Here is a 23,690-nt window from a genome sequence, read left to right as displayed (position 1 = left end):
CAGATCGCCGTTCTTGGTCACGGAGGGATAAAAGGAAGGGTTGAACTGGTAACACAGCTAGTGGTTGGTGGGTGGGCTAAAGGTAGTTGCGGTGTGAGATGGGTAGCTCGCGCGGTTGAGATTGCGGCTCTGTGGAACATGAGTGAGGAAATTATCATCGGAGTCGTGCTTTTTGTTCGTGCTAGCAGATGCGAGTTTGAATAATCGTAAACACATTTCCGTTGGTGGACAGGAATCATATGCGAGAAGAAAGTCTTCGATCAGGTTGAAAATCCATTCAAGTTACTACTTTAAACTATATACTATGTGTGATGATGCGTGTGTGTATGTCCTAAAAGAGACCTCCACGTCTACAGAAACAATAAAAACAAGTACCATGCCCATCAGGCTCATCATCTCATGTCCATCTCATCTCATCTCGTACCAAGCGAGCGTAGTATACGTATCCCAAAGACCAATAAGTCCAAAAAGCGAATGTGTCCAGGTCTAGCCCGGCGCAGTGTGTGTCAATACAATACAACGAAAGTAATCACAAGACGTACATACACGTCTTGCTCGATGGAGTTGGAGCAATAGAAAAGCGATTGGAAAAGCTGCATCGAAATGTATTTCAATTTCGATGTATATGCAATTGTACAGAGATGATTGAGTGTGAGACTTGCGCAAGACGAGGAGACAGAGAAACGCCAAACGCAGCACTTGCGTGTAGTTGGTCGTAGAACTGAACATCAATGAGATGGGAGATAATAATGGGAAAACCGTTCAACGCCTGTGAAATCGCAAATATGATCCCGGTGTTTCGTCCGAATAGCCGGGGGTTGGGGGTATCCTATGGGCAATTTGATGCCTGTGTCGATATGTTTGTATGCATGTATGCGTTTCGCCTTTCCAATTCAAGGTATAACGGAACTACTAGTAAACATACGTAGCAGTCCTGCCTAGAGTAGGTTTACTAGCGTAGCCTCTATCAGCCCTGTCGGATTCACCAGATCTTGGTGCCCATCTGACGTCCTCGGGACCGTATCTACGGCTGTATTGGACTTCGTTGGGATCGATGCTTGTCTGGCGTACCCGGTGTCGGGGTTCGCTACCAATTTCACCGTAGAGTCTGCCTGAGCGGCCGCGTTCTTCACGAACAGGCGAGATGTTGCGACTCGACTCTGTGCGACTTGGCATCGATGGCCGGGGCACGGTTTTGTATGATGCAGTGGTGGGTTCTGCCGGACGGTTGGGACCAATCGGGGGCTTGCCAATGGGCGACTTGGAACGGTGTTGGCGCTGGGGTTCGCGGACAACGTGGCGAGGAGTGGGGGTTGGCGGGTCTTGGGACACGCCAGCTCCGGGAACGGGGTAGTAATATGTCTTGACGGTCGACGATGGTGGTACGCTGGGGAAGGCGTCTCGCTCGGGACTGGCGTACTTCTCAGGACTGCTGTATTGCTCTGGAGTCATGGCCTCGCGAAGACCAGACGGGCGAGGAGCGGTAGCGTCCTTCCTGCGCGAGGAGGTGTTTGGAATGGTAGGCATGGTCGACGATCGACTCAGCGAAGGTGCTGGAGGCGTGTTCTCGGCATATCTGGTGGACCTGCTCTCGGTGTACGAGCGCTGAGGCACTCCACGTGAGAGCTCAGCAGGTGATGAGGTCGTATGCTTGAAGCTGGGTACGCGTCTCTCCTCACGGCGAGGCTCATCATCCCACTCGACAACCTCGGGAATACCGCGATCGGTACGGTCGGTGTCACGACGGGACAGAGAAGGTCTTTCCTTACTGGGGCGAGCAGATGACCTGCGGACGGGCTCGGGTCGAGCACTGTCGCGTCGAACCATCCGAGGTGGGTCGGAGGTGTAGTAATCGCGCGAAGAAGCCCTGGCGGGCGACGGTCGGGAAGATAGGATATCCGCCTCGACGTGGGCGCGTGACTTGTGCTGGTATCGGAGCGCCTCTTCTTCCTGAACGCTCATCTTGCGTGCAGCAGGGACAGTGTGAGTGGTGGTGCCGGCATATCGGTTGTCTTCATAGGTGCGACGCTCTTCTGCCTTGCGACGAGCATCCTCTTCAGTGCGAGCCTTGAAGGCTGCCTCGTAGCGCGCCTTCTCGTCACCCGATGACTCACTGTCGACTTGGGTGAACTTGCGGTCGCTTCGGGTCTCCTTGGCACGCGTTTTCTCGCGTTCTGAGCGTGATCGGTCTTCTTTGACGTGTCGCGAGCTCTTGGACTCCTTCTCGCGAGTGGATCTCGAGGATGATGTGGGTTTTGAGGGTTGGGCGTGGTATCGTGCGTGGTAGCGGTCGTCTTCCTCGCTCGCTCTGGGAGCGCGGTACTCGGTGGTGTATCGCGAAGGGCCGTTTGCGGCAAAGGAGGCACCGCCTGATGTGGGGACGTCGAAGCGTGCAGTCCTGTCGCGTGGCGCAGCTCCTCGCGCTGCCTTCTCTTTGCGCAGCTTGTCGAGTGTGATCTGCGCGTCGTACTTGCTCCTCTTCTCGTCGTCAATGAGGCACTCGTAGGCCTGCTGGATGTTGTGAAACTCCTCCTGTTTCTGCTCCTTCAGCGCGGGGTCGGTGACCTTGTCGGGATGGCACTTGAGGACGAGCTTGCGGTAGGTGGCCTTGATGACGGCGGCGTCGACCGTGTTGGCGACGCCCAGGGCCTTGTAGTGATCGGGGAGGGGGTCGTCCATGGCGGAAATCGGTGTGGGGAGAGGATTGCTAGGCGGGTGTGGGGTGTGGGATCTCTCTTATAGTGTGACAGCAACGACTGCTTGCGACTCAGGCCTGACACATGCGGATCCGGGCAATGCAGCGAGTGGAGGAGCAAGCGAGCCTGTGGCGGTGTTGGGCGGATGTCTGGCAGGCCGCAGCAAAAGCAAGGGCAGGAGCGATGGGCTTTGGGCGAGGCGTCGGTGTGGGAGCCCTATAAGGAGAGTCGGGTGCAGTATGTGCCGTGGTGAGAGCAGAGCGGACGGAGCGTGCGGGTGTTCCTGCACGGCCTGACGAGGATGGCTTGCTTGAAATCGGCTGACCTAAGGAATAGTGGGTCGCTCAGGGACACAGACAGCGCGGATCGAAGATGGCGGAAACGTGGCGAAGAGACAAAAAAACTCGGATCAAAGACGCTGGACAAAGGAATTGTAGTGCTCGGCCGGCGGTCAGGCACAGGAGTGAGGCTGTGTTGTGCTCGCGACTGCGCTGCTCGTTGCGCGGCAGCGATGGCTCTGCTTGCAGGCCGTAAGTTGCGGTGTGGATGGCTTTGCGACGTCACCGTCAACCGTGCCAAAAAATGCCAATAGGATCCGGCGGGCGGTAGTCGGGATCGCACCGCGTAGTGTGGAATTTAAGAATCGTGGGAGAAGAATAAGATTGCGGCTTCGAAGAATAGAACAATGTGTGCAACGGGTAATATGGATTTGGAGAGCAGTCAGCCTGCACGCTTTGGGGGTGCAGTTGTGACTATATCAGGCTCTCATGCACAGAGCCCCCAGGGCTTCGACAGCCGTCGAGGGCATCCCTGTGCCTCGCACTTGTCTGCTTTGTACCAAACTCGTCGCCGGCTGAAAAGAGCGTCACAGCCTCGACTCGACGCTGGCTAGTCCCCGCTCCACGCCCATCGCATCGCATCGCGCAAGCCGCTGCTTCACATGAGCACCGCTGCGCTGCACGTCTCGTCGTCGGCCACGGCGGCTGCAAAACACACAGCCCAATCACGCCCAGCGCCCTCCACATGGCCCGTTTCGAGACTGGCGCCAAAACCGCTGCTGATAGGACCAACCCCCAGCATGGCCTGCATGACCACCGAAGCCCCAAGAAGCCATGCCAGAAGCGTGGAAGCACGATGTGACCACACCTGCTGTCCAATCGTGAAATGCTCACCAACCCCACCATGAACATTTGCAAGACATGACGAATCCAGCTGCACCCCAAGGGTACAGGTGAAGCACAAAGCCAGCACCGACAGCCAACTCGTCACATTCGAGATCCACCCAGGCAATCCATCCTCTGCAGCCTCCGAGACACATGTGTTCCCCAGCTCAGACGGTAGCAGTCACCGGGCCTTCGGCACCCATCAATGCACATCCTCCGCACATCACTCGAGGCACGATGGGGGGCATCCCTGTGGCCCGTCGCAACTCAGGTCAGGGCACGGCGGTTGCGTCGCCCGTCAGGCAATATTTTGCTCTCCGTCCCAAGCCATGTGAGAGAGGATAGATTTGCTGCCACTCGATCCGTCCCGATGGCAGACGTTAGCCCGTGGCTTGATAGGACGATAAGATACGCTTATGCGGGGGTAAGGCGGGGCACTTCTGCATGTCACGCCCAATCGTGACATGGTCAGCTCACAAAGCCCACGAAGCACGTCCTCCTACGTGGTCCTCGTCCATTGCACACACTTAAGTGAGTAGGACACGAATGTGCTATAAACCAGCAGCAGTATGATGTAGGTGTTGGCTCGACAAGTGTGCTTTGCTGGCTAGCAATGAGATCATTTGGGACAGGTACGCTGCACTTGATCCGTCATCCCACATTAGCTAGCATTATCGTGGTCCCAAAGAGCCCCATACAGGCAACTCCATATCGACGACTATCGGCTTATTGTAGGCAACCGACGTTCTGCCAGCGACCCTCGGACCCAGATACGCTGCGTTGATCACCGTGGTCTGGCTGCGTTCTTCCGTCCCTGGTGGAGGCATACCCCTCTGTCGTTCTGCGAGACGCTGAGTAGCCTCGTCAGGACACCCATGTCCGGTATCGCTCTCATCTGGATGCTCATCTGCATCGCCCCCTCGCCGTCCTCCTCCACTAATCTCTCTCCACAGCGCCTCACTGTCCCGCAGGGCAACATCAGTGAGGCTCGCTGGTGCCGTCGGGATAAGCTTCTCACCACCACCGGACGGGGGCTGACGTCCTGTCTGATCCGGTGCAGACGTCGCATCAGGCTGGCCTTCCAGACGGTCCCCTCGCGAGTCAGGCTGCAATTGACGTGTCAAGCTCGCATGGTGGTCGCAGCCCGAACCACGCCCTCTTCTCACCTGCATGCCCGTCGTCAAATCAACTAGAGAAAGTTTCTTGTTGGAGGCTCCTGGGTCGTTCCAGAACTGCACGCTTGGTACTAGGGTACCGATATCCATGGGCGTGGGTTGGTGATGTAGTGATGCGGGTCTTTCTCGCCATAGTATCGTCTCCACGCCTCGTCCGTTGTGTATGTGGCCGCAGATGTTCAAGATCGGCCTGACTTGCTCTAATCTTCTTAACAATGCTGGGCATCCTTCCCTTATTCTGTCTTTCTGTCCGCTTGTTGCTGCTACTACTCCATCACATCGCCCCTTGGGCGGTGTATGCGTAACTACGATATCCACTTCATTTGGAATCTTTTTCCACACTTCTTCAGCTTCGTCGGGTTTGTACTGAAAAGCCCAACTCGCAAGTTGCTGCTTGGGCGTGCAAGGACTCCCGAAGATGGTAAAGCGCGTTCCCCGTTCTTTCAATCGTATCTCCGTATAGTCATTTTCAAGGTAGACGATGGACTTGGATTCCGTCAACAGTCTTCTACACGCTTCTGTGTCTTGAGGCGCAGGCCATTTCCACGACTCTTCGTTTTCTCGAAAGAACGGAGGATCGAGCGTAATGTCGTGATTCCCTGTCCCATCTCATCAGCACTTCTCTTCTCCATTATATCTGTCCCTCTTGAACAAGACCAAGGGCATTCAGTACCAGCAACCACAATCTTCGCCTCAAACTCCTGCCGCTCAAGCCACTCGACCGTCCTCTTCAACTCCGCATAACTCCCCTGATTCGTCAAGTCACCCGCGTGGATCAACACATCGCCAGCCGGCAACTTCGGCGTCTGATTATGCGTATCCGATATACAGACTAAACGCGTTTTGCGCCGTGCCGACATGCGTAAGTAGGTTCATGCACACATGTGCTAGTTGGCAGCAGTAGTAGTGATCGTGGTGGTAGTGAGTTATCGTGTGATCGATCAGGTACACGCGCAAACAGCAAAACAATGCCCAACTCCACGATCCAAGCTAACCCCAGCACACCCACACAAAAACTTCCAGTCATCATGCACTGCAAAGAGCCGTGGAAAGAAGGTTTGGTGGAGTTAGTCCAGCAATCGCTATCACGCGGTTACGTCATTCCCCATCATGTCACGTTCGAGGGGCCTGGCCTCGCCCATTTCCCAAACTCTCCGTACCGCGTACCGCGTACCGCAAAGGAGAGCACAGCATTTGCTTTTTCTCATTATTCGCCGGTGATCAACAAATGTCCCGGCCTCTAGGGTCTTAGTTCCCTCTAGTGATGCGACAGAAGGATAGACAGGTACATCCGCAGCACGACATCGCCTCCAACCCCGGTTTTCCACCATATCGCCGCACCTCGGCTCGCTTGAGTGCGGTGTTGTGCATTTTTTTGCCACCGCCACCCGTTTCGCGCAACCGATTTTGCGATGGCGAGTTCAGCCGCAATTCTTGGATCTGCGGTGGTTGGGAGATGCATGTGGGAGTGGTTGGGCGGACAGAAAAACAGGTTGTTGGGGAATGTTGGTAATGCCGATGCTGGATTGCGATGGCGATGCGCGTGGGGATTGCGCTAGTACGTAAATGACGTTGCACGTGATGGATGCTTTGGGTAGGTTTGATGGGTGATGTGAGGCAGGTGCGATGTCGAGGCCAGCAATTTCATCTAAGGGGTTATCACGATATTGCAGAACGGAAGTTTTGTTCAGGCTTCACAGCCTCTTTTTTTTGTTGGTCTTAGAGTACATTTTTCTCGCGAAACAAAACTATGCAAAAACCAAAACTCCTTCGCTACAATTGAAGGGGTATCTTGACAATGACAAGCCTACTTAACGCCCTTGTCAAAAGAAACCCAAGCCAACGTCGCCTCCGCGCCTCACTATGCCTAGGTGCTCCTCTCCTCCCCATGGACAGGGTAGTCGTCAACCTAGATTTAGCCATCGAGGACGACCTCAGCGGTCTCCTCGTCGTCGTCATCCAGGTTCATGTCGTCGTCTGACACCATCCAGGTACTATCAGAGTCCTCACCCAGGTCGACGACTGACGTATCACCACCCGCGGACGCAACGTTGCTGTCCAGGCTATCCCTCCTGTTGCCGTGGACAGCGTAGTTCGCATCGTCGTCGTCCAGGGTGATGGGGGATCGGGAGCTGGCGCCGCTGGGGACGTTCCGTCCCGAGTGATGTGATCTGGAAGCCGGGGCCGGGGCCTCGAATGCGACGACTGGTCCGTCATCTAGGACAGCGTCTGTGCCCTGGATAAGCGCGTAGTCCCAGTCATTCGCCAGTCTCGAAGACCACTCTTTGTGTGCCCAGCGAGCGATTTTGCTCTGGATCTCATAGCGAACCTGCTCCGAATGGAACTCTGACTCGAACTGTTCAGGAAACCAGCGCTTGAGCTCAAGGTCGCAGGTCTCCAGCCCTGCCAGATGACGGCGCGTGATTGCATCCATGGAAATCTGACACATTTTGTATACAAATGGTCCGCATGCACCTCCATCTTCTTTGAACCTGTTGTTGGTGTTTTGATCGGGACTGTTCCATTGTGGGAGGTACTTCCAATCCTCTGGGTCTTCATCAAGAATATGGAGCATTCCCATAGACACATCCCGGCCTAAGTCTTGATAGAATCTCAGTCTGACGAACAGCGAATCAATATAATAGCATTTCTTGGAAATCCGATCCAGAATGGCGAGAGACCAGTGTAATCCACTGTGGCCATCGTTTTCGATACCGCCGATGCCATCGTTGATGACGATGAAGATCCAATTCTTGTCGGCGTAACGTAACCTATACTGTTCGTATTCCGCAGCATATCCTGACATTTGGGCGAAGTAGCAAATTTGGGCCACGGTGGAGTTGGCGATGCCGATTTTGTGAGCGTCGCCGTCGTACTCGCGGCGAAGCACTTCAAGAGCCATGTCTAGACTCTCGTCACGCATCCATACTTCTGAACCATATATCCGACTGTTGGTAGCGCCAATATAGTTGAAGGAGTCGTTGTGAAGGGTCACATCACCCAGCTCAAGGAACACTCCTTGGTTGTGGGGAGGCTGACCAAAGAAGACCGAGGCGAAAGCAGTATGTCGGGCAGGATGAGGAAGTTCCACCCAATGTGTAAGAGCGGGTAGCGGATCCACCTCCTTGCATGGTAGTTCAGGGATGTCAAATGTCTTTGTAACGTCAGTGAAGTGCCCACTAAAGTAAGGTTTTTGGTGATTATTCACCTGAGATAATGCAAATTCCCAGTGATTTGTTTCTTGCTCCCATTCGGTGGTAGTATTCACATCGACGCTATAGCGGCGCTTCAACAGAGGGGGTCTTGTTTGCCTTGTGGGCAGATTCTCACGTTGAACACCGCGAGAAGAGATGATAAATATCTTGGCCATTTGATATTTTATCAACCCACGTGTCTTCGAGAAGATGTTGCGTTGCATCTTGCGCTTAGCGAGTGATTCGGAGATGTCTGTAAAAGAGACCGCTCGATCAGGCGACATGACTCTGTTGGATTTCGGTGGGGGCGGTGGAACACCTAATTCAGTCCACCAATCTGACGATACCGATGAACTTGGAGACTGGGGTTCTTCGTCCATGGAAGGTGTGTGTGGCGGTGTGACTGGCGGCGTCGTGGACATTTTGCCGGCGTGGTCTTGATTTGAGCGCGGGGAAGGAGGGCGGTTGTTGTCGACGTGCTCTTCCTCCGGTGACTGCATAGAGTCAGGCGCATTGTCCTGAGATTGTGAAGCCATAGTTTCATCGCTGTGTGGCGGCGAGGATACCAGACCTTGCGTCTCGGTCTGTGGTATGACGCCGACCGCAGGTAAACCTATGCTTGAATGAGAATTAGCATCGCCGTCAGATGCAGTCGCGACATTCGAACAAAGAGGTTCCGGCTCGGCTGGTGATGAGGATCTGACAGTTTCTGCCCGTACTGTGGATGGTGAGTCTGTCAGTGTGTACGCCTCGTCCGATGCGGTAGGCGCGGCCTGCGCGACCACCTGGGCAGGCGCGCGCTCTTCGAATATTTCGTCTGACATCGCAACGGCGCCGCAGTGTTGTTTCCTGAGTGGAATGCTACGACTTGGCGACGGAGAGTGTGTGCGCTTGAAAGTGGTGGGGATTCGCGTAATCTGAGCGTTTGCGAAGGCCTGCGAATTGACAAACACTGCTGGCTGAGGCGCTAAAGCGGTGGCGGATGCGCTTGATGGCGAGTTTGCTGCAGTTGAATCCAAAGGTGAGCGCAAGTCTGTGTCGGTCGTGTTCGGATTGCGAGTTGCGGGCTGACCAAAAGGCGTATTTGCTGGGGTGGTGTCGTGATCGAGAGTCGCAGTAGAAGAACTCGAAGAACGGCGTGAGCGGCGCTGCGTCATAAGCCCACAGCAAAAAAGGTCCATGGAAAGTGAATGCGGGTCGGTGCGCTCTTGAACACTGTTTGCTCCAGCGCAAAGAGCGTGATTGTTTCACAGCACGGATTCAGGGATGCCAGGGGATTCAGATAAGGTGAAAACAGTGGTGAACAGAAAAAGGGGTCCTGGACTCAAATGAATACCATGCGATTCAGACATTTTGGTGTGTACGGCGCATTCGTTCCATGGTTGCATTGGTTCAGGTGCGGGTCGTCCAAAGAATATGGGGGAACAGCCCACATATATCTTGCAGTTAACTACAAGGCCTTTGTGAATGGTCAGTATTACCGACAAGCGACGGCTCGTCCAGTTAACAGCCAGCAATGAACAATGCTGCGAGGGTCCGATTCCTAACCTGCAGTAGGCCTTCTTCATTATGTTCGTGGGATTCACCCAAAAGGACTCCAGGTCGCAGAAGCCTGGCCATGTCAGGCGCGCCGAAGCAGTGAAAGTGTGGGCACTGCGTATCGTTTCTAAAGTCCGGTCTGCGATGGTGGAGCCGTAACCTTGAGCATTGTGTCAGCCTTCATTTCATAGATGCATAAAAGGGGTTCGTAACTGATATATATATTCACAGAGGAAAAGACGATTTTGATATATGTACACGAAGTTTCAACACTCATGTTTCGAAGAGGAAGAAGAAGTAGCAAGGAAAAACACGATCTGGTGTTGGTATATGGAACTAACGAAAACGGCAAACGAAAAGAAAAAGACAAAAAGATCATGAGATGCTGACGGTGAATCGATCCTGCGCCCACACGCTTGTCCCCTTACGTGCAAGAAACGCTTATAACAAAATGCTCCGTAGTTAGCCCCTTTTGATGGCAAAATATGCAAAGTCGTGAGAACGCTCTTTCTCTCACAATGCTTGGTAGAAACTCCTTCGTGGTAAATCGCACAGACTTCTTAGCCTTGCAAGGCTGAATAAAGCAGATACTCCCTTCTAACATGTCTCCGTGCGCGTCTGTCCCTGTATCTTTGTACTGACTCGGTGTTCTACGGCGCGCCTCTGTTGGTGTGCCCATGGCGAATCCGGTCTCAGGTATGAGAGTCGCGGGGTCATTGCGCGTCGACCAAAGAGGAGACTGGGCATACTATGAGGGTAACGTCAAACGTTAACACAAGCCCAAAGAAATGCGAAAGTTTTGCTCTGCTCACTCTCCGATACTTGTTCCCCTCAATCGTCTCCCCAGGCTCACGCTGCGCCCGATGTCGGAAACACCACCGACTGAGTGTCTGTTGTTTGGGTTTCGAGCGACGCTCAATTGTGCTCTTGGTCGTAGTCCTCCCGTCAGGGTCTTCTCGTAGTTGGCTGGTGAGCCTTCACGGCCTAGATTGTGACCGTAGCGGCTTTGGTTATCTCGGAACAGTAGACTATGTTCGTTGGAGGGCGTGCTACTTGAGACACTGGGCCGGCGGAGACTGGCGGTGGTTTGAAGAGCGGGTGATGGCTGTAGATCAGGCATTGGTTCGCGGGAGGTGTACTGTCTGCCACCGGTGAACCGTTTTTGATCTGACTGACCACCGTGACGGGCTCTAAAGTCGATTGAGGTCATCGCACGGGAAGGCGCACGGAAGATTGGATCTTCGTCTTCTTCGTCCACGCTGTTGCGTGTCTGGTGGAGACTGGTGCCTGCTCGTTGCATGCGTGACGGAGTGTGTCTATCGTCGTAAGGTTCCTGGCTGCCTCCTCTTTGGCTGCGGCCGGAGTCATCGATAAGCATGCTGGTTCTCCGAGCCTCGATGCGTGACATGGCTCTACTGGGGCTGACGCCAGATAATGTGTTGCTTTCGGGTTCGATGCTCTGTCGGATCGTTGGTGAATCGCCATTGATCTGTACACTCGGCCGACGTGATAGCGTGGCTGTGTTCGATCGGAAGGCTGGACTGGCAAGACCGGTCTTGGTGTCGCACAGAGCAATGCAGAGCTCGGTGAGACTGCGACAGAGGTTGTCGGCTTTGCGACGAACCTGGCGGTCTGAGACGACAGAGCCGTTGATGATGGAGCTAGCAGAATGGAGTGTGCCCTGCGGCCCTGCACTGCCGCTCATCTCTGCCAGCGCAAGTGCTTCGGTTGCAGTCGCTTCCAGGTTGCGGTAGACAGTTGGGGAGACGTACTGTCTAGCTTTACCGAGAGCTTCGCGCAACAGAGGATGAGTTTTGTTGTTGTTGGGAGTGTGAGTGCCTACTGTCGACTCGGCAGGCGACGGATTCGACTTTCGCTGCTGATTCGGCGAAGAAGAGACTGTGGTAGCTGAGGTGTTGGCCGTCCGCGGGCGCTCAGCCGATGCTTGGTTTACAATGGCACCCGATGTCGAGGGTATCTTGCCGCCCATCTCAATCTTCCGTATCCTGGACTTGAGCTCGTCCAGCTCGTCCCATACAGACGCGGCCGGCCCTGTAGAACCATGTGACTCGGTACCGTCGGCACGCGAACCAGCCTCAAAAGATGTCTCCACCTGCGGCGTGCGCGGCTCGTGTGACAGGTTCGACGGCCTGTAGGGGTGGACCGGGGTGCGACTGGGCGGGGTTTGATGTACCTCAGGCTGAGATCCTCGTCTCGTTGAGTTTGAGAACTGGGCTAGGAAGTCGCGCGGCGAGAGCTCCGAGTCGCGTCGGGTGGAGCTGAAGGAGGCTTTGTGGTTGAGGTCGCGGGTCCGTATGGCTTCGGGTGCAGGTGAGTTTGGCGACCGCTCGTATCTGGAGGGGGTGGGCAGGAGCGACGACCGACGTATGCCGCTGGATCTGGCTTCGAGGGCGGCGCTGGAGGGTATCCTGCTGGTGGTTGGTGTGACTAAGCTCGACTGGACCTGGACGGGCGAGGGCGACTGCAGGGCCGAGGGCAGCGACTGCCGGTTGTTGACGCGGGCGACTCGTGACTGGGTCGTTAGCTACCATCCATGCGCATACCGCAGCTCCATTGCTCACCTTCAATCGGTCGCGCGCTGTCGGGTTCTCTGGGCGCGGCGGCTTGGGCGCACTGTCGGCGGCGATGTTCAGGAACAGGTCCTCCTTCTCGCCGTCTGTTCCTGGCGTCGCGGGCGCAGGCGCTCCCCGTCCGCTATGCGCCGCGTGGTAGTCCTCCATGCGGCTGCGGGGGCCAGAGTCGTACTCGGACGACTCGTCGGTGGAGCTCGCCATTCGTCGCGGCGGGGGCCTCGCACTGCTGGTCGAGGCTCGTCGGGGGTGGGGTCGGGGGCGGGTGGCCGGGTCTACGGTGCTTGTTTGTTGTGGTGGTCGCGGGGCTTCGCTGGGGGATGTGCCTGGGTGGGAGCTAGTGGGGGATACCAGGCCGGACTGGAGGAACTGCTGCTGCGCATAGGCAAAGTCGGCGGGGTTCTGCGAGCTGCGGCTGCGAGTAACGAGGGTGACGGGAGGGCCGCGCGAGTTGTCTATGCCATGGCCGCTGTGCGAGGCTGGGGGACGGCGGGCGGACGCGGCGCTGACTGACGGCAGGCGCAACAGCGTGGGCGGCTCCGGGGCCGTGTTGGTGCGGGCGTGGGTGGGCTTGCTCGGGGGCGTGCTCTGCGACAAAGAGTTGCGCCGCTGGGTGGTGGTGTGTTGTGGTGCTCCTCCAGACGATTTCCGAGAATGGGTCGGCATAGCTGCAGGCCTGCGCTGGCACACCAGACAGGGATGACGGACAACGTTTCAGAATACTCAGCCCGTCATGGCTGCTTTTGCGACCCACAGTCCGCGCGCGAGCCGTTGAATATTGCCAATTCACTCTTCAAAGTTCAGAGGTTGATGCTGCGACGCTGGGGATCCCTAGCATCTTGACCTTGGCCGTTTGCGTCTAGGGTCCCGGGCCACTCTGCACGAGATGTCACAGTCCTTTCTGGAACGAATGGCCGCCTTCGAAACCGTCTCTTAGCAACGGCATGATGTGCAGCGACTAGCCGTGCTCTGCCCTTAACCTATATCGCACCCTATATCGCACATCACTCGCTCGCCTCTCTCGACTACCAGCGTGTCAAAGACGCCTCTACCCGACTAACTTTCCCTGCAAGCTGACCTTTACCTGCGCGATTATTACCTCGCCATTGTGCGTGTCTGGCCCAAAAAGCATGCTGGCTCTCATTTCGTCCGGTGAACGCACACCGCCGCTTGGCCGTTAGCAGGAACCACTTCCAAGCTTCTCCCGTCGAGATAACAGATCACGATTATCATCGTGATTGCAAAAACATTGTGCTGACTGACTCTGTTCCTGCATTCGCCATCCTGGTCAACGGCAGGTTGTAAGCGAGTAGCAGCGACGGACGGGACTTTTACCCATGTCAGTCGCAGGTAAGATTCACCGGCGCCTGAGTCGTGAAGATTAAGGCCAGACATCCTCACTCCTGTAGCAGACACTGTAATCTCGCGCGCAACACAAGGTTCGCTGGCTCAGATTCTATATCGATAGTGAAAGCTACATAATTACAGACGGAATTGCGCGCTTCGAATCATTGATTGGCTGTTACATTGTAAAGGGCAGAGTACCTACATAGTAGACAGTGGACGTGCTGAGTTGAGGCAGCCACGAGCACGTGACCTCGGCGGTGGCTGAACCAGAACGCCGAGGGTCTGATGAAATCTTGCCCAGCAACATCATCACCACCACCAGTGCCAACCGCGATACCCAACCCTCACTGCATCGCGAACTGCCCTCGCGCCTACACCGACCATGTCCGTCGCAGCTTTGTCCAAGTCGCTGCCAAAGCCGAAATACTCGGGCGAAGAGGAGGAGCTCACCAACAGCACGCGCGTGCTAACCGCAGAGCAATATGAAGCGCAAGTAGTCGCGAAGAAGGGCCCGCCGCCCTACGGCCAGAGGCAGCACTGGAGGCCCCGCGCGCCTGAAGGTAAGCTGAGCACATATGAAAAACATGTGGGAGATATACTGACATCACCTCTAGACTTTGGCGATGGAGGCGCATTTCCGGAAGTACTCGTCGCGCAGTACCCGCTCGACATGGGAAAGAAGGGCCAACCATCCACATCCAACGCGCTCGTGAGGAGAGTCGACGGCGAGGGCAAGACCAAGTACGACGAGATTGCGCGACGCGGACACGGCGATTCGAGGATTGTGCAGGCCAGCTTCAAGGACCTCATTCCTCTGCGCCAACAGGCAGACGCTGGCGAGCTGGACTTGTCGCGTCCTTCTGCGGAGGTTGTCCAAGCAACTAAGGAGAAGACTGAGCAGGCCCTCATGGCACTGGTTCAAGGGCAGACTGCCGCGCAACGGCCCAAGAACGTACAGGGCAGAAAGAACGATGAGCCGACTTTCGTCAGATATACACCCACGGCTCAGCATGGCCAGGCCCAGGGCCAGACGCGCATCATCAAGATCCAGCAAAGACAGATCGATCCCATGGAGCCGCCCAAGTTCAAGCACAAGCGCATTCCTCGCGGACCACCTTCGCCTCCCCCACCCGTTCTGCACTCGCCGCCGCGAAAGCTGACCGCCGAAGACCAAGAACTTTGGAAGATTCCACCCCCAATCAGTAACTGGAAGAACCCCAAGGGATACACAGTGCCACTAGACAAACGTCTAGCAGCCGATGGTCGGGGGTTGCAGGATATCACGATCAACGACAAGTTTGCTCAATTTGGCGAAGCGTTGCAGGCAGCCGACAGACATGCACGAGAGGAGGTTAAGCAGCGTGCGATCATGCAGCAAAGATTAGCGGAGAAGGAGAAGCTACAAAAGGAGGAGCACCTGCGAAACCTGGCGAAGGAGGCACGAGAACAGCGCGCCAACACCTCCCGAAGACGATCACAGAGCGAATCGGACACTGATTCGGAAGAAGAGGCAGTGCGGAAGCGAATGGACGCTCGCAAGGAAAGGCGCGAGGACTTCCAGCGCGAACTCCGTCAGTCGCGGATGGGTACCGAGCGCAAGATCCAGATGCTGGCTCGGGAGCAGAATCGTGATATTTCTGAAAAGGTCGCACTCGGTCTGGCAAAGCCGACACAGAGCGGAGAGTCCATGTACGACTCGCGGCTGTTCAACCAGTCCAGCGGATTCAACGCTGGTTTCAACGAGGACAACCACTACGACAAGCCTCTCTTCGCAGCCCAGGATGCTATCAGCAGCATCTACCGCCCGAGTGTACAGCAGGATGACGGAGAGGACGAGGGGCAGACCTACGACCGGATCACCAAGTCGAGCAAGTTCGAAGTCCTTGGAAAGGCTAAGGAGGGCTTCAAGGGTGCGGATCTGCAAGAAGCCCGGGACGGACCAGTTCAATTCGAGAAGGATACTGACGATCCGTTCAACATCAACCAGATGATTGACGAAGTTCGTGGTGAGAAGGGCGAGAAGACTGGGGAGAAGCGTTACGGTATCCAAGAGCCGGAGGGCAGATCAGCCAAGCGCGCCAGGGTTGATGATGACAGTGATTGAACGTCTTTTAGCATTATCAGAACACATTTGTTGGCGTTTGGGTCTTTTGCATAGCTCGAGTTGCTAGTGCAATACTGTAGCATTTTACTGCGATCAAAACGGTCATCATTGATCTGGCTCAATCTTCTTAATACAAAACTCATCACATGAAAATTAGGCGTCCATGGTCACAATAGCCTGCGCGATTGTGTTACCACACCGACAGACAGTCGTCATATATGCTTACTACCCGTCCCTCTTCCATTGGCCAAGTCCCAAGGATCCCAGTCTCGGAAGGCGCACCTTCGTCGGAAAGCCGCACCGACAACAGCTTCCGTCTGCGTCTACCATCGACGCCATACACACCTTCGCTCCACAGCCCCGCCGTGCTATGTCGTACGAAAGTACAAGCCAACGGCGAACCCTGAAGTTATGCGCCTTGCGCTGGTGTGCTTGACTGGCCGACATGCTGCCGACTGTCGGATCTCGATCGCATTGCTAACCGTTCGCTGTTTGCTAACATCCGAATCATACTTACTGCGCAGTACTTTAGGTCTAATCGCAATTGCATAGAGGGAATATAGCTCTGTCATTTGATATACTTTACTGCATCTTCAGGATCTCGTGGGGAAAGACGTCATGCCGGAAGAAACACAAGCTTCACAAGCTCACCACCCTTCCGCGGTATCGGATAGCCAGGATCACAAGTTCAATCCGAATTTCACTCAGGCGGTAATCAATGCGACGGGACCAAAAGCTACACCCAGGGTCAGACAGCTCACAGCGGGATTAATACGGCATCTCCATGACTTTGCTAGGGAGAATGAACTCACAGTCGATGAGTGGATGACAGGAGTTGAGTTGGTACGTTAGAGAGCTTTCCATGTTTGATGTTGTGAGATATAACTCAGCATACTAAACGATGGGCAGATGAATGCAGCAGGTCGCATGTCAGACGCCAAACGCAACGAAGGCCAACTGCTCTGCGACATCCTCGGCCTCGAATCGCTCGTCGACGAGATCACGTACAAGCTCGCCTCTACTGCCGCCGACGAACCCACCGCGACTGCCATCCTAGGCCCCTTCTACCGCCATGATGCTCCGAAACTGCCCATGGGCTCCTGCATCGTGTCCAAGGAGATAAATGAGCAAGGCGACCGGACATTGATGCACGGCATCGTCACGGACTTTAGAACCGGGCAGCCTATCGAGGGTGCGGTGGTGGACGTATGGCATACGGCGCCGAATGGCCTATACGAACAACAAGATCCAGACCAGCCAGAGATGAATCTCAGAGGTAGATTCACGACGGGCAAGGACGGCAAGTATAGCTTCTACTGCTTGAGGCCAGTACCTTACCCCATACCTTTCGATGGGCCAGCAGGCAAAGTGTTGCAAGCGCTGGATAGGCATCCAATGCGGCCGGCACATATACACTTCCTGGTATGTGAAGCCTATGACGAACGTGCAGCCTGATGTGCTAACTTATCTTAGCTCACAGCGCCGGGCTACAAACCTATTGTTACTCAGATCTTCGACCGAACGAGCAAGTACATCGACGACGATGCCGTTTTTGCGGTCAAAGATTCCCTTCTTGTAGATTTCAATCCTTTTGAGGGAGATCCGAAGGCAGACTTTGAGCTGCCGTACGATTTCAAGATGGCGAGCTTCGAGGATGCAAAGAAGCACTCCGTTGCGGGGACGACAGAAGAAAGCGCGTGATAGGTAGAGGTTCAAGCTATCAAGGAACTTCAGCATCGTTTACGAGGTGTTTTCCGTTTGAAGCTCTAGTTGTCATGTTCTAATCGCAGCTATTTGTTTCCGATATCATTCCGATCTTGAGCCGATCTCCCCGCACTGTACTACTCCGCTAACCGTCTCCAACCGAACCGCGGCTGTCATACGCCTTACGCGCGCCCTAGACAGATGCTAACATCATGTGAATGTTATGGTGTTTAGCGTCCATGTTCCGTGTTGTTCCTGCTCTTCTTCTAAATCTTGCTTACGTATCTGCCTCGTTCGGAATCCTCGGCACAGCGCACGGTAAGCTTGTCGCGACTATATCCTCGCAAGGGTTACAACACATACGAACAACACAACTAACAGCCGTGGGATTCAGAGGTATTAACTAATCACTTGATACCTACAATACTCGAAAGGAGGAAGAGCTAGAGGACAGCCCATCATGGCAGATAACAGCAAGATAACCCTCGGCCGCTACATGTGGGAGCGTATCCACCAAATTGGTGTCGACACAATCTTCGGTGTACCCGGCGACTTCAACCTGCAATTCCTGGACTCCATCTACCTTACCCCAGGATTGACCTTTGTCACCAACCAAAACGAACTGAACGCTGCCTACGCCGCCGATGGATACGCCCGCATCAAGAACACGCCCGGATGTCTCGTGACCACGCATGGTGTGGGTGAACTTTCGGCTTTGAACGGCATCGCAGGTAGCATGAGTGAACACGTTAAAGTTGTCCATGTTGTTGGGCAAACTACGCGGGCCATGCAGAAGAACAACATGATGATCCACCACAGTATTGGAAACAAGCCAAATCACCAAATGTACAACAAGGCTAGCGAGGGGCTGAGGTTCGCGGCTGCAGAACTCTGGGATGTTGCAGATGCACCGAAGGAGATTGATAGGGTGCTACGGGAGTGCGTTATCAAGAGTGGGCCTGTCTACATCTTCTTGCCGCTGGATCTGAGTGCCGAGATGGTAGATGCTGGGTTATTGGAAACTCCCCTTGATCTTGCGCCGCATGTGGATGAGAAGGCTCGGGATGAAGCGGTCAAAGCTATCGTGGCTGCAGTCGCTGAAGCTAAACAGCCTACCGTACTGGTAGACGCTCTCGTCCATCGCTTTAATGCTGTACAGGAAGCCGCGCAGCTAGTCCGCAAACTCAACGTCCCTTTCTTCTCAGCAACGATGGGCAAGGGTATTGTCGATGAGACAGAAGAGAACTTCGTCGGGGTATGGAATGGCGAAGTCAGTTCTCCAGGTGTCAAAGAAGCTGCGAAACAAGCAGATCTGGTGGTAACCCTGGGGTACATACCTGCTGATACGAACTCGGCTGGTTTCTCAAGACCGCTGGACGAGACCAACACCATCCACATCAACCCGCACGAAGTCGTCGTAAGCTTCTCGCATAGCTCATCCGATGCTATTTACTAACATAACCCGCAGGTCAAAGGCAAATCCTACCCCAACACACCCATCAAAGCCCTCCTCGAAGCTCTAACCATCGCCCTACCATCAACCCCCCAACACAAGATCCCCAAACCACAACTCCCAGCACCCCGCACACCCCTCGACGCCAAATCAGCCCACCTAACGCAATCCCAACTCTGGCCCGCCATCCAATCCTTCATCCGCCCGGGCGACGCTCTCGTCAGCGAAACCGGAACCTCGAATTCCGGTCTATGTGACATTGATTTCCCAGCGGACATCAGACTCGTTACGCAGATCTACTATGGAAGTATTGGGTTTGCTACTGCTGCGACGCTAGGTGTGGATATAGCGCGGAGGGAGCTCGACAAGAAAGGAGAGGGACGGACTATTCTCATGACGGGAGATGGAAGCATGGCTTTGACGATCCAGGAGATTGGGACGATGATCAAGGCGGAGTGTAAGGCGATTGTTTTTGTGATTAATAATGAGGGGTATACGGTTGAGAGGTTGATTTGGGGGGCGAGGCAACGTAAGTGCTCTTCTCCTTCCTCCCTTCTTTCTTTACACGCGAGCAACATCAAACTAACCACCATCGCCTACAGCATACAACGACATCGTCCCGCACAACTACTCGCACCTCCTGCCCCTCTACCGCCACCCAGACCCCGAATCCTCCTTCCACCGCGCAACTACTCTATCAGAACTCTCCGCTATCCTAAACAAACCGCAGTTGCAGAACCCGCAGAACGTCCAGCTTGTGGAACTCGTGCTGGATAAGATGGATACGAGTTGGAAGTTGGGGACTGCGCTCGCGTGGAGGAGCGAGGAGCACAAGGAGTATCTTACCAGAGAGGGCTTTGTGGATACGTATGGGGGGTGGGGGTTGGATGGCAAGGCTGGGGGGAGTGTGAAGTGGAGTTGAGGTATGCATAGGTGGAGGAACTGAGAAGGAGGGTTGTGTGCGTAGTTGATCTAGTCGCTTGTTTGCGATCCGATGATACAAATCCATTATCGTATAGATTGTAGTCCCTAATCATGCTTATTCGTCATTCAAATGAATCCCGCAGTTCTTCCCATCCCTTTGTCTTCCCGGCCACCACCCTTCTCTTTCCCTCCACCTTTTCCATATCTAAGCAAACACCCCAAGTAAACAAAACCACACAACAATCAACTCATAAATCATAACAGGCTGCCTCTCCCACCCATACATAACAGCCGCAAAGCCCAATCTCAGCGGGATCGTAGAAGCCATCATGCGACGGTTACCCTGGAAGGTAAAGATGAGTTGGTACCAACCTACTGCTACTGCGCCGAGGCCTTTTTCCTCTCGTTAGTCCAGGGTTGGGTATACATTGAAACTAATTCTCGACTTACCGATCGATTGTAGCGTTTTCTCTGGACCCTCCATACCGGTGATTGCAGAGTACTCTTCTGGGTTGATGAAGGGGTAGATGCCGAGGGCTATGTTGACGATGGAGTGGAGGATGAGGAGGAGGCGCGCCATGCGCGATATGGGTGACATCTTGGCGGGTATGAACGTAGTCAACGGTGTCGAAGATGCTTAAAGAGATGGTATGATTGATGTTTGGGATGTTGCAGCGAGAAATGTAGCTTTCCAAGGCATGAGCACCAACCCCGCTAAGGCAAGGCGTGCCGTTTTTAGCGCCCACGTGTGCCAGCCGGGCGCAGATGTCTTCTGGCTTGCGAAGTCTTGGAATTTGATCCACTTTTGTGATTGTTTGTAATTCGCTGTCCATAGATATATTTGGCATTTACGTTTGTGTGCGCATGAAAAAGACAATGCAGGTACAACAGACGTGCAGCCAACATGCGCCTAAACACCATATCCAGGGTTGCCGAAACTACCACCTGCAGCCCACCCATCAAGATCATAGAACCACTCCGGACTCCTTCCAAAGTGAAAACCAGCCCCCGAGTCGATGGGTAACCCCTGCATATACGCATTGATATCGATGTCCAACCCCATGTTCACATCTCCCAGATCGTTATTCAGCATACTCAGTCCGTCCATCGTGCCGTCGAAACAAGGGAAACCTGTACTGTCACTGCAGCCGCTCTGGGGGCCGGTGCCAGTAGGTAGATGCTTCCCAGTAACGTCATCAGCGCCCTCGCCTCGACCATGCTCTCTACCTGCGAAGCTGCTGCTGGAGGGACTGAGGTCGATGTCTTCGCCGTGCTCTTCGCGGTATACTGCTGCTAGTATCTTACTCATTTCTTGGGTAGATGATTTCGCTGCTTCGAGCACAGCTGCTTCAGGGTCGGTGCCGGCTATCAAAGCGTCGATGCGTGCTAGTGCGCAGTTGATGAAGACAACGCCTTTTGCATTCGTTTCGCCGTTTTGGACGCGGGCTACTGCTGTGTGGCGGGATAATTCCAGGACTTGACGTAGGGCGTGGTACTGTGGTGGTAAGGATGTCAACCCTGTAGAGGGGGACGTTGCGGCTGGGCGTGTGCATACAAGAGGAGCGAATAGCGCCAATTCTTCTTTCCTTTCGTTGATCTGAGAGTTGAGCTCGTAGTACACGGTTGACATAGCGTAGAGGAAGAACGACTTAAAGAACCCCACGCATCGATGCGTCATGCGCGTCCAGTCGTCCTCTTCTCCTGGTCCCAGTTCAGTTGCTGGCGCGTAGATCGCTAGTGATGTGTCGAGACATATCTTCCGGGAGTAATGATAGCGTGGGTTCTCGCTTGCTTTGGAGAAGTAGGGGCGGTGGAGGCAGAGGACGAAGCGTCGGACTAGGGTATCGGACATCTTGATCTGGAACGGCGTGATGTTTTGTCCTGCTGCTAATGCTGATTTGAAGAAGATCATTTTCTCGCGACAGACGCTGATGAGCTTGGTGCCGATACGCAATACGTCGTCGTATGATAGATCGAAGCGCAGGTTGTTGATTACCCTAATGATCTCAAGGCGTGTGGGAAGGGTCTGTGTAAAAGCAATCTGTATGCTGCTGTCCGTGAATACGGTTGCTGGCTTCACATCGAGTGGGGTGTCTATGCCGTTTCCCATATCTTCGTCGTTGATGTTGGAGGGTGGCTTCGTATCGTAGTCGTTCACCGAGATCATAGGCGGCATGCCCATGTCTAAGCTGCTTTGGGCAGTGATTTCCAGAACAGTTGCCCAGAGTCTGCGTCGCATCTCGCCATGATAGACACTGATCTTTGGGAAGTGAGACGGGTCGCGATGTAAGCCTAGATGCATCGCCGTCCGCAACATCGTACCTGCAGGTATCCATATGTGGTCACCATCGATGCCACATACTTGACGTGCAATCAAAATCAAAATCAGTATCTGCAGTCCTATCATGTTGAGCCGCGACTTCGCATGAGGTGCACACTGCCATTCCGCTGCAGCTTGGATCCATTTCGCAGCTGACACACGAAGCTTGGCTTGGTCGGCTCCAGTGTAGAATGGCACAGCAATTGCGCATACCAGCAGAAACTTGTGAATAATGGACGGCTTTGCAGGCGTGGTGCCGAGCCAGTACGCATCGTAGACTTTTCTGAAGGAAGGCACATGTAGTACGCGAAACACACCTTCGAATGTACGGAGATAGCAGTCGACCAGTGCGTCGCTGATTTCTTTCGGGGGGATGCATGCCTGCAGTTCTGGTGAAATGGACGGCTGTGACATGCGAGAGGCCTTGATGATGCGAGCCATTCGCTTGACCTCTGAGACAGTAGCATATAGCTCAGTCGATTTGTTCCTATATGCTGCCATTAGATTTACTGTCTTTAGAGAAAGACTGAAAAAGTGACATACACCTCTTTCCTGTTCGTATTGTGGTTCGTTGTAGTGTTTGTGTCGCCGAGAGCGTCATACTGCTATCCGTCAATTGAGTCCCTTCGAACAGAGGAACCGAGACAAGGAAACCATCGGTATCAAGCACTTACGGGATCGATAGCGTTCATCCAATGACTCTGACCATAGTACTTTGCCTTTACAAACTGGGCGCTTGTGTCACTTGCGCTTTCCCGTCCCAGCGACGTACTAGTCCTTGGGTCATCGTTCAGAGTAGCGCTTGCCAGTCGTTCTTCCAGACCTTGAATCCTATCCAACAAGCTGTTGATGATAGAAGCTTGTGCAGAGTCCGAGTGCGAGTTCAAGCTAAAAGCCGGTCTATTGGAGGGCAGAGGCTTCGGCTGGCCGTCGCATTCTCCAAGAAGCCCGGGTGCCACATAACGATTGACGATTGCGTCAAACTGACTGGGAAGCTCAGGCGCCTCAGGAGAAGAGCGAGCCGGATTTTGGTCGTGGTCGTTGCTGTGACCTGTGGAGGCACCATCCTCGGGTGACCTTTGGGCTTCTGACCGAATCCCCGGACGTGGAGGTCTAAACGTGCATGTCGCTGATTTGATCCTAGTGCATGCACCACAAGGTTTTCCTCGGTCGCATTTCACCTTGCGCATGCGACATTCCACGCATGATAGTGCTGGTCTTCGTCGACGTTTCGCTGGTCCGTTGCCATCTGTGTCTGCGGATTGGATGGTAGGTTGCTCAACCATTTTGGCTCGTAAATACAAGAGAATTGGTCGCAATTATCTTGACTGCGTAGTAAGAGTCGTATACAGCATTCGAAGATTCTAACATGGTTGCTCGTAGACGGACAGGCACCCGTCGGTGTTCTGTGGAGCGGCTCGGTGCTCGGTCATTTCGGTCATCTCGGTCATCTCGCCACTGAGTCCGCGGCAGGAGGGTT

At 54.4% G+C, this 23,690-nt stretch overlaps 8 protein-coding genes across 8 annotated transcripts; 2 read left to right on the top strand and 6 right to left on the bottom strand.

Annotated features, from left to right (window-relative positions):
- Nucleotides 1-912: 912 nt before the first annotated feature.
- Nucleotides 913-2,679, bottom strand: J4E92_002137 (uncharacterized protein; the record flags this gene model as incomplete). Its single annotated transcript, XM_051493542.1, has 1 exon — nt 913-2,679. The coding sequence occupies one exon, from the start codon at nt 2,677-2,679 to the stop codon at nt 913-915; it is 1,767 nt and encodes a 588-aa protein (XP_051356773.1).
- A 1,851-nt stretch (nt 2,680-4,530) lies between these two features.
- J4E92_002136 (uncharacterized protein) lies at nt 4,531-5,124 on the bottom strand (the record flags this gene model as incomplete). The annotated part of the gene is made up of 1 exon (XM_051493541.1): nt 4,531-5,124. The coding sequence occupies one exon, from the start codon at nt 5,122-5,124 to the stop codon at nt 4,531-4,533; it is 594 nt and encodes a 197-aa protein (XP_051356772.1).
- Nucleotides 5,125-6,949: 1,825 nt separating this feature from the next.
- Nucleotides 6,950-8,608, bottom strand: J4E92_002135 (uncharacterized protein; the record flags this gene model as incomplete). The annotated part of the gene is made up of 1 exon (XM_051493540.1): nt 6,950-8,608. The coding sequence occupies one exon, from the start codon at nt 8,606-8,608 to the stop codon at nt 6,950-6,952; it is 1,659 nt and encodes a 552-aa protein (XP_051356771.1).
- Nucleotides 8,609-10,575: 1,967 nt separating this feature from the next.
- On the bottom strand, nt 10,576-12,562 carry J4E92_002134 (uncharacterized protein; the record flags this gene model as incomplete). Its single annotated transcript, XM_051493539.1, has 2 exons — nt 10,576-12,300; nt 12,350-12,562. The coding sequence occupies 2 exons, from the start codon at nt 12,560-12,562 to the stop codon at nt 10,576-10,578; spliced, it is 1,938 nt and encodes a 645-aa protein (XP_051356770.1).
- Nucleotides 12,563-14,087: 1,525 nt separating this feature from the next.
- On the top strand, nt 14,088-17,510 carry PRP45 (mRNA splicing protein; the record flags this gene model as incomplete). Its single annotated transcript, XM_051493538.1, has 5 exons — nt 14,088-14,265; nt 14,320-15,801; nt 16,438-16,652; nt 16,719-17,231; nt 17,283-17,510. 5 exons carry the CDS (start codon nt 14,088-14,090, stop codon nt 17,508-17,510), a joined length of 2,616 nt encoding a protein of 871 aa, XP_051356769.1.
- Nucleotides 17,511-17,973: 463 nt separating this feature from the next.
- Nucleotides 17,974-19,888, top strand: J4E92_002132 (uncharacterized protein; the record flags this gene model as incomplete). Its single annotated transcript, XM_051493537.1, has 3 exons — nt 17,974-18,930; nt 18,982-19,423; nt 19,569-19,888. The coding sequence occupies 3 exons, from the start codon at nt 17,974-17,976 to the stop codon at nt 19,886-19,888; spliced, it is 1,719 nt and encodes a 572-aa protein (XP_051356768.1).
- Nucleotides 19,889-20,095: 207 nt separating this feature from the next.
- J4E92_002131 (uncharacterized protein) lies at nt 20,096-20,488 on the bottom strand (the record flags this gene model as incomplete). Its single annotated transcript, XM_051493536.1, has 2 exons — nt 20,096-20,283; nt 20,341-20,488. 2 exons carry the CDS (start codon nt 20,486-20,488, stop codon nt 20,096-20,098), a joined length of 336 nt encoding a protein of 111 aa, XP_051356767.1.
- A 312-nt stretch (nt 20,489-20,800) lies between these two features.
- Nucleotides 20,801-23,496, bottom strand: J4E92_002130 (uncharacterized protein; the record flags this gene model as incomplete). The annotated part of the gene is made up of 4 exons (XM_051493535.1): nt 20,801-22,150; nt 22,424-22,697; nt 22,754-22,812; nt 22,885-23,496. 4 exons carry the CDS (start codon nt 23,494-23,496, stop codon nt 20,801-20,803), a joined length of 2,295 nt encoding a protein of 764 aa, XP_051356766.1.
- Between the last annotated feature and the right edge of the window lie 194 nt (nt 23,497-23,690).

This window comes from Alternaria infectoria, assembly GCF_024043175.1.
Source record: "Alternaria infectoria strain BMP 0036 chromosome Unknown scaffold_2, whole genome shotgun sequence".
Taxonomy (NCBI): Eukaryota; Fungi; Ascomycota; class Dothideomycetes; order Pleosporales; family Pleosporaceae; genus Alternaria; species Alternaria infectoria.
Note: the sequence above shows the minus strand (reverse complement) of the source record. Positions and strands in the feature narration are given on the sequence as shown.